Source organism: Saccoglossus kowalevskii, chromosome 3 (genome assembly GCF_978046115.1).
Source record: "Saccoglossus kowalevskii chromosome 3, keSacKowa6.1, whole genome shotgun sequence".
NCBI lineage: Eukaryota > Metazoa > Hemichordata > Enteropneusta > Harrimaniidae > Saccoglossus > Saccoglossus kowalevskii.
The window spans coordinates 10871156-10886159 of record NC_140643.1 but is presented as its reverse complement, the minus strand read 5'-3'; the positions used below and the strand labels follow the sequence as shown (position 1 = coordinate 10886159).

The window sequence follows — 15004 nt, the reverse complement described above, 5'->3', positions numbered from 1 at the left end:
TTATTTGCAGAATACCTCCTACTAATTATTGTGATCGCCATAGGAAACAATAAAATCTATTGGTATGGCCACAAACTCTGAAATGACCTGCATTGAAGTTTGTTTTGTTTAATTACCAAATTCAATCAACTAGAAGACAGACACTGTGATCATTTTGTCAAGTAATCAAAGAAAGAAATGTATGAAGAAGCTGAAAATAAAAACAAAAGCTGAGAATAAATGTATTGCATTGTCCAAATTTATATATATTTATAAAAAAATAACTTTTATGTGAGACTGCAATACCTCTCGTCAGAATAGCATTATTCTCTTTTCATGTTTTTTTTCCCTTACAGGCAGAATTAAAATTTTTATAGGCATTCTATTTTTTAATTTTTTAGGATTGCATTACTGCGATTATCCGTAATTTAGCAAAATAACCTTATAGACACAATAGTGATATCATACTGATAACAGTTCAAGATCACGAAAACAAATGAAATGTAATTATGAACTGTGGTGGCGTCATTTGAAACGAAGAAATAACAAACAAACACTCGCGAGCGGCCATTACTATACTGAAACAGAAAACATGCCGGCGGAAAACTTAGAAGAAGAGGGATTGGAGAAAAACCCCGATCTACGTCTCTCGCAGTTAAAATTCTTGCTCAGTTTACCGGACTACAAAAACGATGCGTCTGTTAAGAAGAAACTCATCGATGGAATTCAGGCTAATAGTAAGTTTATCGTGCAAAATCAAATCGATGTACTTCAAGTTCTCAATAATTTGCTTTTGCACTGTCATGCCTGTTGGTCCCATACAGTCAGGACATCGCGTCACTTATATATAAATTTTGCACAAGACCAGTTAGTCGTGTTTCCAATACTGTCTTATATGAAAAAAGTTGTATATCTTGTTTTGTTTTTCTAAATTGGACATAAAATTCACAGTAAACCAATTATGTCATTGCTAACACAAAAGTATTGTTTGTTTGTTTTTATCTCTGGCTTTTGAACATATTCCCGACAGTTTATTCATTCTGTGGAAACACACAACAGATAATTTAACTATCCTATTTCAAATTATTGCATTCTTTGTTTCACAATCTTTGTATTAGCCATCAAAAAAGAATTGTATTCAACTTGATTATTCAGTAAAATTGCATAATCAACACCATAGAAATGTTTCACCAGACTTCTGGGCATGCAAGTTTTTTACCAGTCCGATTGGACAATAATTTCAAACACTGATTGTGAAATGCTGTATATCAATTTTCTCATTTTCACTTTCTCCATCACTATGGTATAATGCATTTATTGATAAACGTAGTATGCAGTGTATCAACACTCACTAGCTACTTTATACTTGTTACCTTCTAGTCATAATTCTGTCGCTACCTACTATTTTGTAATAACCTTTTACCATAAAATCTGCATTGAAAGCAGCATTTCTAATTGAGACTGCCTCCATTCTTTTGGCAAATGAGAACTAAATTCACCCTTTCTCATGTGTGTAAATGCTCTAACTTTTTCACCACCAGTTCGCCTCTTGTCTTCACAAAATAGTCTTGTATATAGTCTGCCCTTTTCGTCAGAAGATTTGGATAAAAATGGGCAAATTTTTTGAATAAAAACTGAAAATTGACTCAAATTTTGTCTGTTGGCTCCTAAATTAAGGTTTATTTCTAGGAATAATGAAGAATATTAGAAAAACTGGCAGAAAAATTTGTGCAAGAAAGTCTGGTGGTGAAATGGTTAATTGAGGCTGCATCCCCTCTGTTGCATCGTACCAAACTGGCGTCTAATACAGATTTCACAGCACTAAACCTAATGATTAGATGTTTGATATTGACTATGATAGCATACATCTTTGACACATACACTCATTACTTTAGATATGGCACCATTCTATGAGGAAGTCTGTAACGATCTAGGGTGGAAAGTAGATCAGAAGTTATTAAAGCAAATGAAAGACTCAAATGCTACCAAGCTAAAAGAACTACAGACCACATTAGAAGATGCTGAGCAGAATCTGGGGGAAACTGAAGTGAGAGATGCCTTTTTAGCTCAAGCAGAATTCCATTGTCGCATTGGTGACAAGGTATGTGCATGATACTATATCTTTACACAAGATGCAGTGAAATGGTGTGCATAAAGTCATAATGAACACTGACATCAATACACATGTACATAGGAATACAATTACTAGAAATATTGGAATGTTTCAGATGAAACAAGCCATCGGTTTTCACCCATTATCACATCTGCTGCAGTAAAGGTTTCACCCTTGTAAATCACTGCTTTATTCAAATACTTGTAAATACAACAATAAAATCAATGTTGGCCTTTGCAGTCAGACCGAAAAAAAGTCCAGCAAAATAACATTTCACTTTTTGAACTGCAACACCTACTGACAACCTAAAAATCTCATTCTCTATTTTGGAAAACATTGAATAATAATGCATATTTTGGTTTGAGTGTCCTTCTCATCCATCCATCCATTTTAAATAGGATACACCTTTTTTTAACATGATGAAATTATAGGTAAAAAAAAACCGTATATACACTATGTGTGTGGGTGTAGCTGTTTGTGCTCATTTGATTGTGCCCCATCTAAGAGTCTTTGTGTTCTTCAAATTAAAGTGCCTGTGCAATGCCCACCCTCACGTTTCCCATTTTAGATCTGTGTCCCACTGAAATGGGCAGTTATTGATTTTTTTGCTGAAAATGATTACTCGTATCCAAGTAAATTTGGGATATTTCTAGTGTTGTAGCCACGCCCACCTATCCTGAAACGGTCGACTGTTTCCGGATTTCCGACTCTCGCCGAAAGTGAGCCACCAAATGACAAAATGTGAGAGGAAGTCATACCCCTGAGCCGTAATAACACTGGTCATTCAGTATACTTTTAAACGATATACATTTTTTCGGTTGGCGTTCTTTTTCTTTTTTTGTTTATTTTATTTTTTTTTTGAGTGAGAGTTTTTAGATGTTGTGTTGTGGGCAGTTGAAGTGAAACGTATAGTCATAGTGTATGTATTCACATGTTTCTAATTGATCCGAAGGTGTGACATCAGTGGACGAAAACCACTTAATCTCAGATTCTTTTTTTTGTTGAAAAAACTGCCCTCGTCCATGAAAAAAAAACTAGGTTTAAAGGAAAACGCCGACAACGTAAACCTGTCGCAACACTTTTGAAAGAAATAGATTCCGGACAAGTCCATTATCACCGAGGCGGATTTCAGAAGAGAGAGAGACGTCCGGCAAGTGTTTCAAATGAATTGACTTTTTTTGCGATTGTGAGTATCGTTTTATAGAGACTATTTAGTTAAGTAAAAGTTAGCAATAATTTAGACAGTGACACGAAAACGAAGCGTCGGACAAACAGGAAATTACACAGCCCTACGCTCTGCTAATTGTTTCCATTTTCGAAGGCTAAATGTTTCTGAATTGTTTGGGTATTGGTGTTGAATGTCGAATTCATACCTCTGTTCTTTTTTTACCTCCATGCTTGCAGATGTTTTTCCACCAAATAAAGTTTTAATATGTTATAATTATGACAATCACGCCATGGATCACGCTAACTCAAATCCACTCTGAATTTATCTGTATATGTGTTGATCTCGATTATTTTTGTTATCCAATTAAACGCCACTTTTAACGCACTTGCCCTCGTCGTGACCCGACGCGTTCACCTATTTCAACAAAATGTCAATTTATTTCTACTCGGCTGTCATTTATTTAGTAACTGTGATTTGTCGTTTTTTCAATTATTTTATAGTGATCACTATAGTCTAATGTTTAGAATGTCAAAATATGTTCTTTTTTATTTTAATTTTGAAAGTTTTACTCAGACGATCGATGAAATAAAACAGTGTAGTGACGTGCCTAGTAACCTGCTAAATAACGACGTCAAATTCTATTTTGTTCAGCGACAGTGTACAAACGTGTGCCGGTGTCGGTGACGATCACGGTGACCAGCTACAACAGAACGGACATATTTCGCATCTAACTCAACCCCATGCAACAAAAATTGATACTATGTGTTCATTATGGTCCATTCTTCCTCGACAAACAAGTACATAAGTGACATTTTAGTCAAAGACGAAAAAACTGCACAAGTAATTTGCCTTATTTACACGTATCGGCAATGCAAGCTGCCATGCGATTTCCCCTTCTGACATCACAAGGGGAATTTATGTATGCAAATGAGAAGCTAATGAGGAGCCTCGTTTTTAAATACACAAAAATAAAGTTGCCATAGACTGAGTTTAAAACATATTTTTTCACTTAAAAAAAATAATTCATGCTTAAAAACATAAAAAATAATAATATTTGTGTATCAATGGATAAGCGTGAAAATAGCAGCCATTTCACAGGCACTTTAATTTTATACTGTACATGTAATTCATTCTGTTTTGCGAGAGTTATAAATATTTTTGAATTTGTTATTCAGGGGAAACTGCAATATGTTGTATGAGTGAACATTTCTATCTGGCTTCCATAAATAGAGATGGCTGTATTGTAAAATATTGTTTCAAATATTATTTCAATAAGACGATCAAAGATGTTAAGATATGAAGGTCATCAAAAGTGCTGTATCACTACAACTCACTTGTTGTGAACTACTGTGATTTATTAGAATTTTATTCAAGTATATAATGAATATTATTCAAACGTGAATCAAAATTAAAAAATATTCAACTGTTTGGATGGCGCTATGAGTCCTATATCGAACAGGACGCGGCACGATGACTGTCGCCCTTTAAGGTTAATAGACCCGAAGTAACGAGCAACACACTCACTGTGGTATGGACACAGCAAGTCTTACAGCAGAAGTTTTGTGGGCAATGAAATGCGTTAATTCGCACTACAGTTATAAAAGTTGTGCTGATTTGGACAGTTATTTCGAAGGATGTTTCCAGATAGTGATATAGCAAAGAAATTCACCTGATAGAAACTGACTGAGTTTTTGTCAAATTGGCTGATGTAATAGTAACATGGTTGACACACCATAACTGTCCAGTTACATTCACTACTATGATATTAATTAGAAATGTCAGAACTTGCAGTTTGTTTCGCTCATTATTTATGTTTCCTGGTCAACTTAAGTAAATAAATTTGATAAAGTTTATATTGTAGTATTTACTTTCTGTGTATATAATAAAGAATGTCGGTATTGACTTTGGTTTAAACTTAAATGAGTATTCCACTGAAATGCTTTATATCGACTATATTTCCCTACAAAATTGGCCTGGAATAGCCTGGATTTTCATCAATATTGGGCCTGGAATAGCATGGAATTTTATCATCTCTGGGGTGTACGAACCCTGTCACCGGTATTTTGCCTTGTAAATGACACGCCAGTGTGATGATAGTGTGTAATAGTAGTAATATTCCAAGCTGTCAAGAATGTTGGCCATGTTTGTACTGCAGTGTGTCCATACATGCAAGTGGTACGTTCCATGTATATGTGCCAAATGTTTTTATTTTAGCCCACTGTATGGTGTTGTGATTTGTAGGACCAGTCTTTCACAGACACCATGTGTAAAACAGCGAATCAGTGACTATCACAAAATGTTGTCTCCCACAAATATAAAAATCTGAATTTAATCAGTTCCAAGTTTATTTCCAAAATTTTGTTCTGCCAATTAACCATTTATTGATTCTTTGAACAGGAAGCTTGTTTGTCAACATTTAGAAAAGCATTTGAAAAGACTGTGGCATTAGGACATAGACTGGATATTATATTTCATCTTATCAGAGTTGGGTTGTTCTACATGGACAATGATCTTATAACAAGAAATATTGCCAAAGCAAAAGAGTAAGTATCCCAAAATGTAAGGTTTTCACTTGCAATTTGTAGACACTAGGAGAGTGTAGGTCATTTGCATCATACTACTATTTATTTTGAATCTTGTTAACATATATAGTCAACATAGTAATAACTGCTAGTGAAAGTTTAAGTACATTGTATAGCATTTCATTGATGAAACCACAATGCTTAAAAAAAAGAACATTGTTCGTTATTATGAAAGGAATGCTAAGCCACTCTTCAGATTTGAATGTACTAACTCACAACACAGAAAACCTTACATAAAGATATTGTGAAAGTATCGCCCTAAAGGACTTACAGTCTAACCTGTCTTAGCGGCCACCCTCAGAGAACGGTCACCTCTCCGGAGCGGTCACCCTGCAGCAGTCCCGTGCAATTTGCCATGTAATTGACACTCCATAGAACGGCCACCTGTCTAACGCAGCCAACGGCCAGGTTTCAGCGGCCGCAGTGATCAATTGAACTGCATATAACGGGCATAGTTCCCGGATGTCTTGCAGAGTACAAAGATTAAGCGAGGCTTCAAAGACCACAAAGGACAAAGTTAGCACGTTTTAACACCTTTCATTCAACCGATGGCTTTGGCAATTATGTTTTTTTCCTAGTTTATATTTCAGTTTATCACGGCCAGCACACCGTACCGATGGCCTGGGAACTCCAAAAACATAATTAAGAATTTGGAAGTGTCCTGATAAAAACATGTCATTAATATTTTGTTGAAATATGTATACCATGGGAACAGAAGTGCTATGTACATCGGCTTTGTACAATGAATCAAGCGGCCACAATGTCGTCAACCCGCAAACTTGTTGTGAATCGCCGAGGTGAATCGGATTGCCGACGATAAATCCCCGATCAAATTGATTACCAACAAAACAAACGTAGCAACTCACATGTTATTCAGTATCGATATTTATTCACTTTGAACTCCTATAAATATCGATAAATACGCATGTAACTGAAATTGATAGCAAAAGGAAAAAAATTAACGCAATGGCCATGCCTGTTTATACATCCAAATAAATTATGCTAATTAGCCTCGCGCATGTGCGTTCTTGTTCTTCCGGGGTTATGATAACTCGGGTCAAAAAGTAGTGTCACTTCCGTTACTGTGTATCGATCGCTGCGAGGGAATGTGTGTGCAGTATCGTCTCCTTGTCCAACTAAATTCGTTCAACAATTTTTGTTTTAGTCACTACTGCAATGATACATGTAACAATAGATGATTTTAACAATGATGTTCAACTGACTTCAGTTCGCCGGCCAAAGTCGCCAGGCATATTTCACACGTTTCTATTGTTGCAGCGGTACAATAACATGGAAGTCGCTCAGATTTCGATTGCGCAAGGTAGTGTTTTGATTAAAGGGGTCAACCATTTCGTAAGTGAGGTAGGTCAAGGAGATTTTGAAAAAAATATCAAAATGTTAAAGGGAATTGTGGTGGGGGATAATACTGTCAAGTTGTCACATAACTGCGGGGAGATCTAGCACTACTATAGATAAGTGTTCTTTTCGTGTATGTTGTAAGGATCAATAAAGCACTGCTAACTGTCCCTCTCTCCTCACCTTGAAAAAATTTGCTATAGCCCAGGGACATTCCAATTTATTAGAACAGTTACCAAGTGTACACATGGAGTACGTCCATGGTGTACAAGACACAATAAATAATAAAAGAAACATAAAAATCAGAACAGCTAAGCATAGCAAGCTGAGTGATTTCTTTAGTAGGAAATGAGACTAAAACTGCTACTGAACATGAACTTTACTGTACAAATCTTCAAACATTCAATTTTCGATACTACTCATTATTATTTATTTGTAAAAAGTGTTTGGATACTGTGTACAGTAGTGTGACAGTGTGTGTCAAACAGGGTTGTGAGATCTGTTTTATTACATTGATGTAATGCCTAATTAATATTCATGAATAAATTAGTGAACCTGTATAGAAAGGCCACCTGTCTATAAAGGCCAAAATCTCCAAGTCCCGAGGGTGGCCACTATAGACAGGTTTGACTGTATTTTTTGTTTTTCAAATTGTCAGTATTTTATAATTAAAATCCATAATAAAGGTTTAGGAATGTACTGAAACTTTATAAAAATGTCATTGTTATATGTGCTCTTATGTTAAATAAGCACTTTGAGCAACAGACCACAAAACTAATGCTTGTGACTCTGGAAAAATTACTAGAAATTTAAAACCTTTTTGAATTTCTAAATAATGAATCAATTTTTTGGTAACAACAATTTTAATTACATTATAGAAAAGTCCTAAATGAATGAAACATCTGGAAGTTTATGAACTGGAATCGTGCATACAACATTCAAAACATTCAAAAACTAATTTACATGAATGGTTAGAATAATCCGTAATATGTAAATATTTCTGAGCAGTGTTTGTGAAACTGAATATATTTATGCATTGTTCATTTCATACAGACACATGATTTCAGTTTGATGAATGTGTATTAAATATATGTGGTGATAACTCCTTTATTCTGGTCAACAATTTGCAATTCCAAATTGTTGTATTTCAGCTGAAACAAATCAAATGATATTTTAAGATAAAGGAGATATATTTTTATACTGAGTGTTTATGACTTGCTGTTACATGACTGGCACCAGGCTGTTTTTTAACAAGGAGATTAAATGTATACATGTATAAACTGCCAGCCTGTGTTGAGAGTGCTTATGAAATCTATCTCCTACTTATATTGTGTCACGACTAATGTTTGCACGATTGTGTCACGATTAGTGTTTGGTAATTGCTCTGGGTGATTTCTCAGCTCAACTTTCAACGCAGACAGTTGGACCCCACCCCAGACGAAATAAACTATTGCAGAAGCTAATCTAAAATTTGATACATTTTTTTTCTTGTTGCTACAAGATGCCGAATTAAAAAATAGACCACCGAAAATGTCATTACAATGTCACCCAGTGTCATTTTTCTCCCCAAGAATGCCAAATACAATTTTTTTTCTAATTTTATTGGTAACGAAAGTATATTTTAAAAGAAGTTCCAAATAAAAACAAACATTTATTAGTCATTGTGACATAACATCCCAGGTACTTAAAACTATCCACAGCCTTAACAGGAGTATCCTCCAGCATGATCACTGGGTCCACATCTCCAATCCTCATAGCTTTGGTTTTGGGGTCAGGCCAACCTCTTCGCCAGATTTCCCCAGGTTGTGGAGTGATCTGTTGCCTCTTACGGACTTGGATTCGAGCAAGGCGTCATCATCTGCAAAATCCAAAATGCTGTAGGATATCCGTAATTTTTTTTCTCTTGCAAAAGTTGATCGCTAATTAATTAATCAAACTGATGGATGATGGCAACATGTATAAATTACCATAGCCATTTAAGTATGTTCATCAACACGGGAGTGATTTGCCAATGTTGTAGTACAATCTATTTGGATTTTGATGGGGAAACTGCATGATTTTTTAAATCAAAAAATTAGTTGTTTTCAAAAGATAAACTTAGCAATTGAAGAATAATATAACATTGTTTACAGTGATAACAGCTCATATTCAAAACGAAGCTTCTCAATTCACACTAGTAACTACAGTTTGTATAAACATAATACTCTTGAATAGGCATCAATGACTGTGATAAAACTTAAATAAGACTCTATTTTCGGTGTCAAGAAGGATTGAAATGCCAAAAAAACGGCCCAGGGCGAATTCACGACAGACTCCGGTATCATAGATGACAGAGTGTTGCTTTTCATATAAAGTGATTGTCCATCTGCAATCTATCAACAATTAACAGCTCAATTGCTTTGATACTTGGTGTGTAGGTCTTCAAATTTGTTCATTTTGTGACGATATATCACTTATTTTCACAAATATCTTTGGAACAAAATGAAAACTATCAACATGATTGATTTAGTATTTGTGAACAATTTCTTTGAAATTTAGGTTGGCATGTTTTTAATAGGCAGAATTTAACTACATTTTAGGGATTAAGGTAGAAGCCTTCTCATATTTTTTGAGAAAGTTGGTCATAAATCACATGACAATGTTCATTGGTTTATTATGTAAAATCATGAAGCTATTTTCCCATGGCACCATAAAATAGCATTCTATTGTGTGTTACAGTGACGTATTTTGAGAAACTTGTACTACATTTTTTCAAAAATAGCTATTTTTAGAACAATTCCATAGAGCGCAATGTTAAACAAAAATTGCATTTTTCAACACTTTTTAAAACCCAGATTTTTGAAAAAATTCAGGAAAACAAAAAGTAGGCCATCATTAACAATATATTATTTTTTCAGCCTATGTCACCAGCCTACAATTTGAGATTTGGCATAATATCTCTGCCATAGGAACCTATGGTAAAAGCACTATAATACTGCCAAAATGGCCGCTATCCACTAAAATACAACCATGATTTTCTCGAAAATTAACTTGGTGACCCCCATTTTTTTTCAAAGTCAATATTCTTGTATTGCCTGGAAGTACAATATACAAAAAAAAATTAAGAAATTCTGGGTTTCTAACTTAACTGTGTTTTGTGTGCAGAACACTCGTTGTAGTTAGCAGGCATTGTGTCCTGTAATTAAAAAATTACTTAATTAATAAATTTGTATTTACATACTGTTTCTTTCAAAATATGGCAGCCACTGAATATTGCGTATTCTGGTGTTGACTCGCTGATTGTCACAATATATTTGTTACTGGGTGATACGTGCACTGGTACTACAGGGATTTTAAACTTTTATCAGAAGTGTTGCAAATATTAAATGAACTTTCCTTCTTGAATAGTGTCATTTCACAATCCTTCTTATGTTTTATGTGTTACAGTATGATTGAAGAAGGAGGAGACTGGGATAGACGCAATCGCTTGAAGGTTTACCAAGGAGTATATTCCATGGCTATACGTGATTTTAAAAATGCTGCCAACTATTTTCTCGACACAGTCTCAACATTCACATCATACGAGTTAATGGAATATACAACATTTGTCACTCATACTGTATTGGTATCGATGTATTCGCTGGATAGAACCGATCTCAGACAAAAGGTAAGTATTTTCTATACACTTCAAAAGTGTAATCAAATCTGTCTGTTGCCAGAACCAATCAGATTTAAACTAAAGACATGCATCTTAGCATTCATATGCATGTGTATTCGTTTGGTGATTTGATTCAAAATGTCCCAATGGCGGCCATTCCTGTCTTACCCTTGCCCAATTATTTCAAACTTCACACTTATGCACATGCTCTGGCACCAGCATTTTTTTCTTGATCTTGTGCCTAAAAATGTATCAAAATGCATCAATATAAAGCTGTGTTGTGTCAATGATTGTTGAAATTTAGTGCATGTGATAGTCATTTTGTTTTAGTGGAATCCAAATTTGAATAGCCTGATGGTTTGCATATTTGACAATTAATTAAATTATTTTGTTTGTTACACGCAGGTTGTTAAGGGATCTGAAATATTAGAAGTTTTACACAGTCTGCCTGATATTAGAAACTTCTTATTTTCTTTATATGATTGTAGATATGGAGATTTCTTTGCGTCTCTTGGTAAGTGATATAAGTAATATATCTCAGATACAGTATAACAAATATAAATCATCCTGTTATATATAAATAGATGAGTGAAGGAAAACTTGATTGGCTGCACAGCATTATAATTACATAGGGAGATAACTCACAGGAAATGTAATAAAATGTATGAGAAAGTACCACTACTTACCAATCAAGAAAAAAAATAGCCTTGGAACCTTATCAATATGTGGCACGGAATAGCATGAAATATCTTTTCTCTGTAGTGTATGAACCCTTACTTTACTTTAATCAGTGTTTTATTATATTTGCAGCTAAAGTAGAAGAGATGTTAAAGTTTGACCGTTTGATGGCACCACACTATCGGTTTTATGTGCGTGAAATGAGAATCCTTGCATACACACAGTTACTAGAATCCTATAGAAGTTTAACACTACAATATATGGCTGATGCATTTGGTGTTAGCATTGAATTTATTGATCAGTAAGTAACTATGTATGTATTCATTCATAATTAGTAATTGCCTAAATGTCATGGTTACTATCCTCTGGGTGGACATCCGGGTATTTTCATCACCTGGCAAACATCACAGTGAAAAACAAAGGCGGAAAAGTCTTAAAAAACTGTACATTTGGATGGTTGTTGAGACTCCTGAACAATGTAACAAAATTACCCCTACATGTACCTCAACTCATATATAAATTTAGTTCTTCAGGATAACTTTAAAGTTGAGTTTGCGCTGTTTCCTTGACTTTAGCTGTGTTCACCAACTCTTAACGGGCGTTCCACAGTAGCTTGAGCAGAGCTCATAGAAATTGTACACACCTTAGCAATGTAAAACATTGTGCTCCACATCCAAAATACAAGGAGTCCCCATTGTGACTTACATGCTTTGTAATACCACATTTAATTAACTCCAATAGGAGATCCCGTTTCTACAAGTGCTTCAGAGTAAATAACTCAAAAGTATGTGATTTGAACAATATTTCCTATATAAGTTGGTCAGATCTATGTGTGGCTTTTCACAATAACAAAAATAGTGAAAGTAAACAAGAAAAATGAGTTGAATGTAAAATATAGGAAAAAGGGTATATTCGCTGGATTTTCATTTCATTATCTCCTTTCATCATCTCTTTAACTAAAATAAACTCTTTTAATAGTTTTAAAGGAACACTTGTCAGAATTGTGTATAATTATATACTGTATTTAATTATTGTTCTTTTGTTTTCTCTTTGGTCTTGACAAACATCATACACAAAAATCCTGAACTATGACAAAGCGAGACTCACCATTTGAGTTAGTAAATTTTCTGTATTGAGTAGCTTGTCTGCCTCTTAAAATTGGGTTAACATTAGTGTTTCTATGAGCTACACATAGTTGTAAGTTAGGATGATTGGAAATGTCAAGTGATCTATTATTTATTGTACATTCTGTCATAAACATTGTTTACAAACAACACAACACTTAAAAATACAATGAACTATTCCCCATAGATTTTCAAAACTTACGATTCCTTAAATGAAGAATCAGCCACTTGTAATAACTCGTGATTTTCTCTCGCAGGGAATTATCTCGCTTCATTGCTGCTGGTCGTCTTCACTGTAAGATAGACAAGGTGGGGGGCATTGTAGAAACCAATCGACCAGATAGTAAAAACTGGCAATATCAGGTGAGTTCAAGTTCATTTCCAAATCAAATCTGCTTATTTTATATTATCCATGTAGATGTGTGTATCACATTTCTATGTGTTAATGCAAAGATTTTTGGTTCTCAAGTTGTTTTGCATGTATAGTAAGGCGGTTGATGAATTCAAAGTTATTTTCAGATAACCTATTGTCATCTAAAAATTGTCTTGTGTTCTTTTTTTTATAGGAGACCATAAAGAAAGGAGACTTGCTATTAAATCGAGTACAGAAGTTAAGCAGAGTAATTAATATCTAAGCCACTCATGACAGTGGAATGGAGTATTGGTATCATGATTTTGGAATACATCTATTTTGACTTGTGTGCCATCTCAATATTAAGAATAGTTATCACCTGGAAGATTTGAATTTGTCTATGCGAGTTGAACGAAAATAATCCTGATTGGTGCTATGCATGACTCCTAAATCCTGGTACTTTTTTATGGGACAAATTCACTATCAATAAAAGTTTATTTAGTTACCGAAAACATGCAAGAAGTTGTCTTTTACTGTACTCGACCGCGTTAGCGCCCATGCCCGGGCAAGCGCCCACCCCCCACTTTTGTGCATTTTTTATATTTGGGGTCACATTCGGCAAAGCGCCCACCACTTCATTTTGCAACTAATTTAAAACTTGGTCTTGCGTAACGAATCTTGGTAATCGTTTTTATATGATACAGCGTGGATATCGATCGCTGTGAACATGTGAATGCGTAGAACACGGTAACCGTGCGTAAACTACGCTTCGACAATGACCTGTTAATACAAGTAAAATGCGATAAATATTTCATGCCATATTCAGTTTACCTCTCAAAAATGGCTAGTTACTAGTTTTTCGGAAAACCATGTCGTTTATTCGCTGAAATCAATCCCAACAGATCGTACTTCGACATCGATTATTCACTTCCGCATTGCATTACCGGAAAGTCTTCGGGAATTTCCGAAGAATTGCGTCAGTGCAACACAGCATTCTGATTAGTTAATAACCAACTTGACCCATTAGTTCAAAGGACGCTGCTGTAGGTCAAATCTGCAATTGCATCATGGCGGAAAGTGATTTTCATCGAGAGTTTGCGTACGATCCAACAACTTCGTCATTGGAAATAATATGACAATTTTGACTTCGACTGTGTTCCAACAGACTCAAATGTTTTTAATTCCGTAAATTATGGCGGTACGTAATTAATATTGTAATAAAATGTGCGTATTTTTTGTGATCATTTCTGTTTTTTTTTCATTGTGAAAATCAATGACGACGCAACTAATTTAGTAATTTGATTTTCTCTCAAAGACGTAATCTGTCACTTGATGAATCAAAATTTTCATTTGCACTCTTTTTCGAGGGGGGTGCTCGGGTAAGCGCCCACCCCTACAAAATCGTGATTTTCCGAGTTGAGGCCCCTGGGCGCTTTCGCGGTCGAGTACGGAATATCCAAAAAACAGTTTAAACTGGTGTAATATTGAACATTATTATATGAATAGAATACCCCCAGAAATGCCAGGATGTGTGACCTTTAGGGGTCATTCATAATACAATTATATGTTCAAGTATAAATGCTTCATTTCATTATTTTCTCCTAAACTTTCAAAAAGCTTTCAAAAATCTTATTCTAAGCATTATTAGACAGAGGATCGTAGATTCAAACGACTGACTGTTATATATATTCTGTTTAATAATTGTTGACTTTGTTATCGAGTTTATGGTAAAACTACCACTAAAAAGACATACCTTGTTCTTTTGTTTCTGTCCCTTATCTTGTTTACTTCACTAGCACATCTGTGTATGTCTTCGTAAGTTTCAATGTGATGATTTGATTGTAGTTCACTTTTCATATATTTGGTAGTAAAATAAAGTCTGTTCTATCGAACTATCTTTGTTATCTAGTGTATTTTAGAGTCATATGAATAAAATTATTCCATCATGCCCCACCATATTGTGTAGCTGTGACAGCACTCAGTCATGGTGATAATTAGCCACTGTGGTGACTAAT

The 15004-nt window shown here is 34.8% G+C and overlaps 1 protein-coding gene across 1 annotated transcript; it reads left to right on the top strand.

Annotated features, from left to right (window-relative positions):
• Positions 1 to 513: 513 nt before the first annotated feature.
• On the top strand, positions 514 to 13501 carry LOC100366465 (26S proteasome non-ATPase regulatory subunit 6-like). The gene is made up of 8 exons (XM_002736749.4): positions 514 to 716; positions 1875 to 2080; positions 5658 to 5803; positions 10625 to 10844; positions 11241 to 11349; positions 11646 to 11814; positions 12895 to 13000; positions 13204 to 13501. Exons 1-8 carry the CDS (start codon positions 572 to 574, stop codon positions 13270 to 13272), a joined length of 1170 nt encoding a protein of 389 aa, XP_002736795.1. The 5' UTR covers positions 514 to 571; the 3' UTR covers positions 13273 to 13501.
• Positions 13502 to 15004: the final 1503 nt, after the last annotated feature.

Coding starts and splice junctions, on each gene's coding strand:
- LOC100366465 (XM_002736749.4), top strand. CDS start 572: ATGCCGGCGGAAAACTTAGAAGAAGAGGGATTGGAGAAAAACCCCGAT. Junction 2,081..5,657: donor ATTGTCGCATTGGTGACAAG/GTATGTGCATGA, acceptor TTCTTTGAACAG/GAAGCTTGTTTGTCAACATT. Junction 11,815..12,894: donor AGCATTGAATTTATTGATCA/GTAAGTAACTAT, acceptor TTTCTCTCGCAG/GGAATTATCTCGCTTCATTG.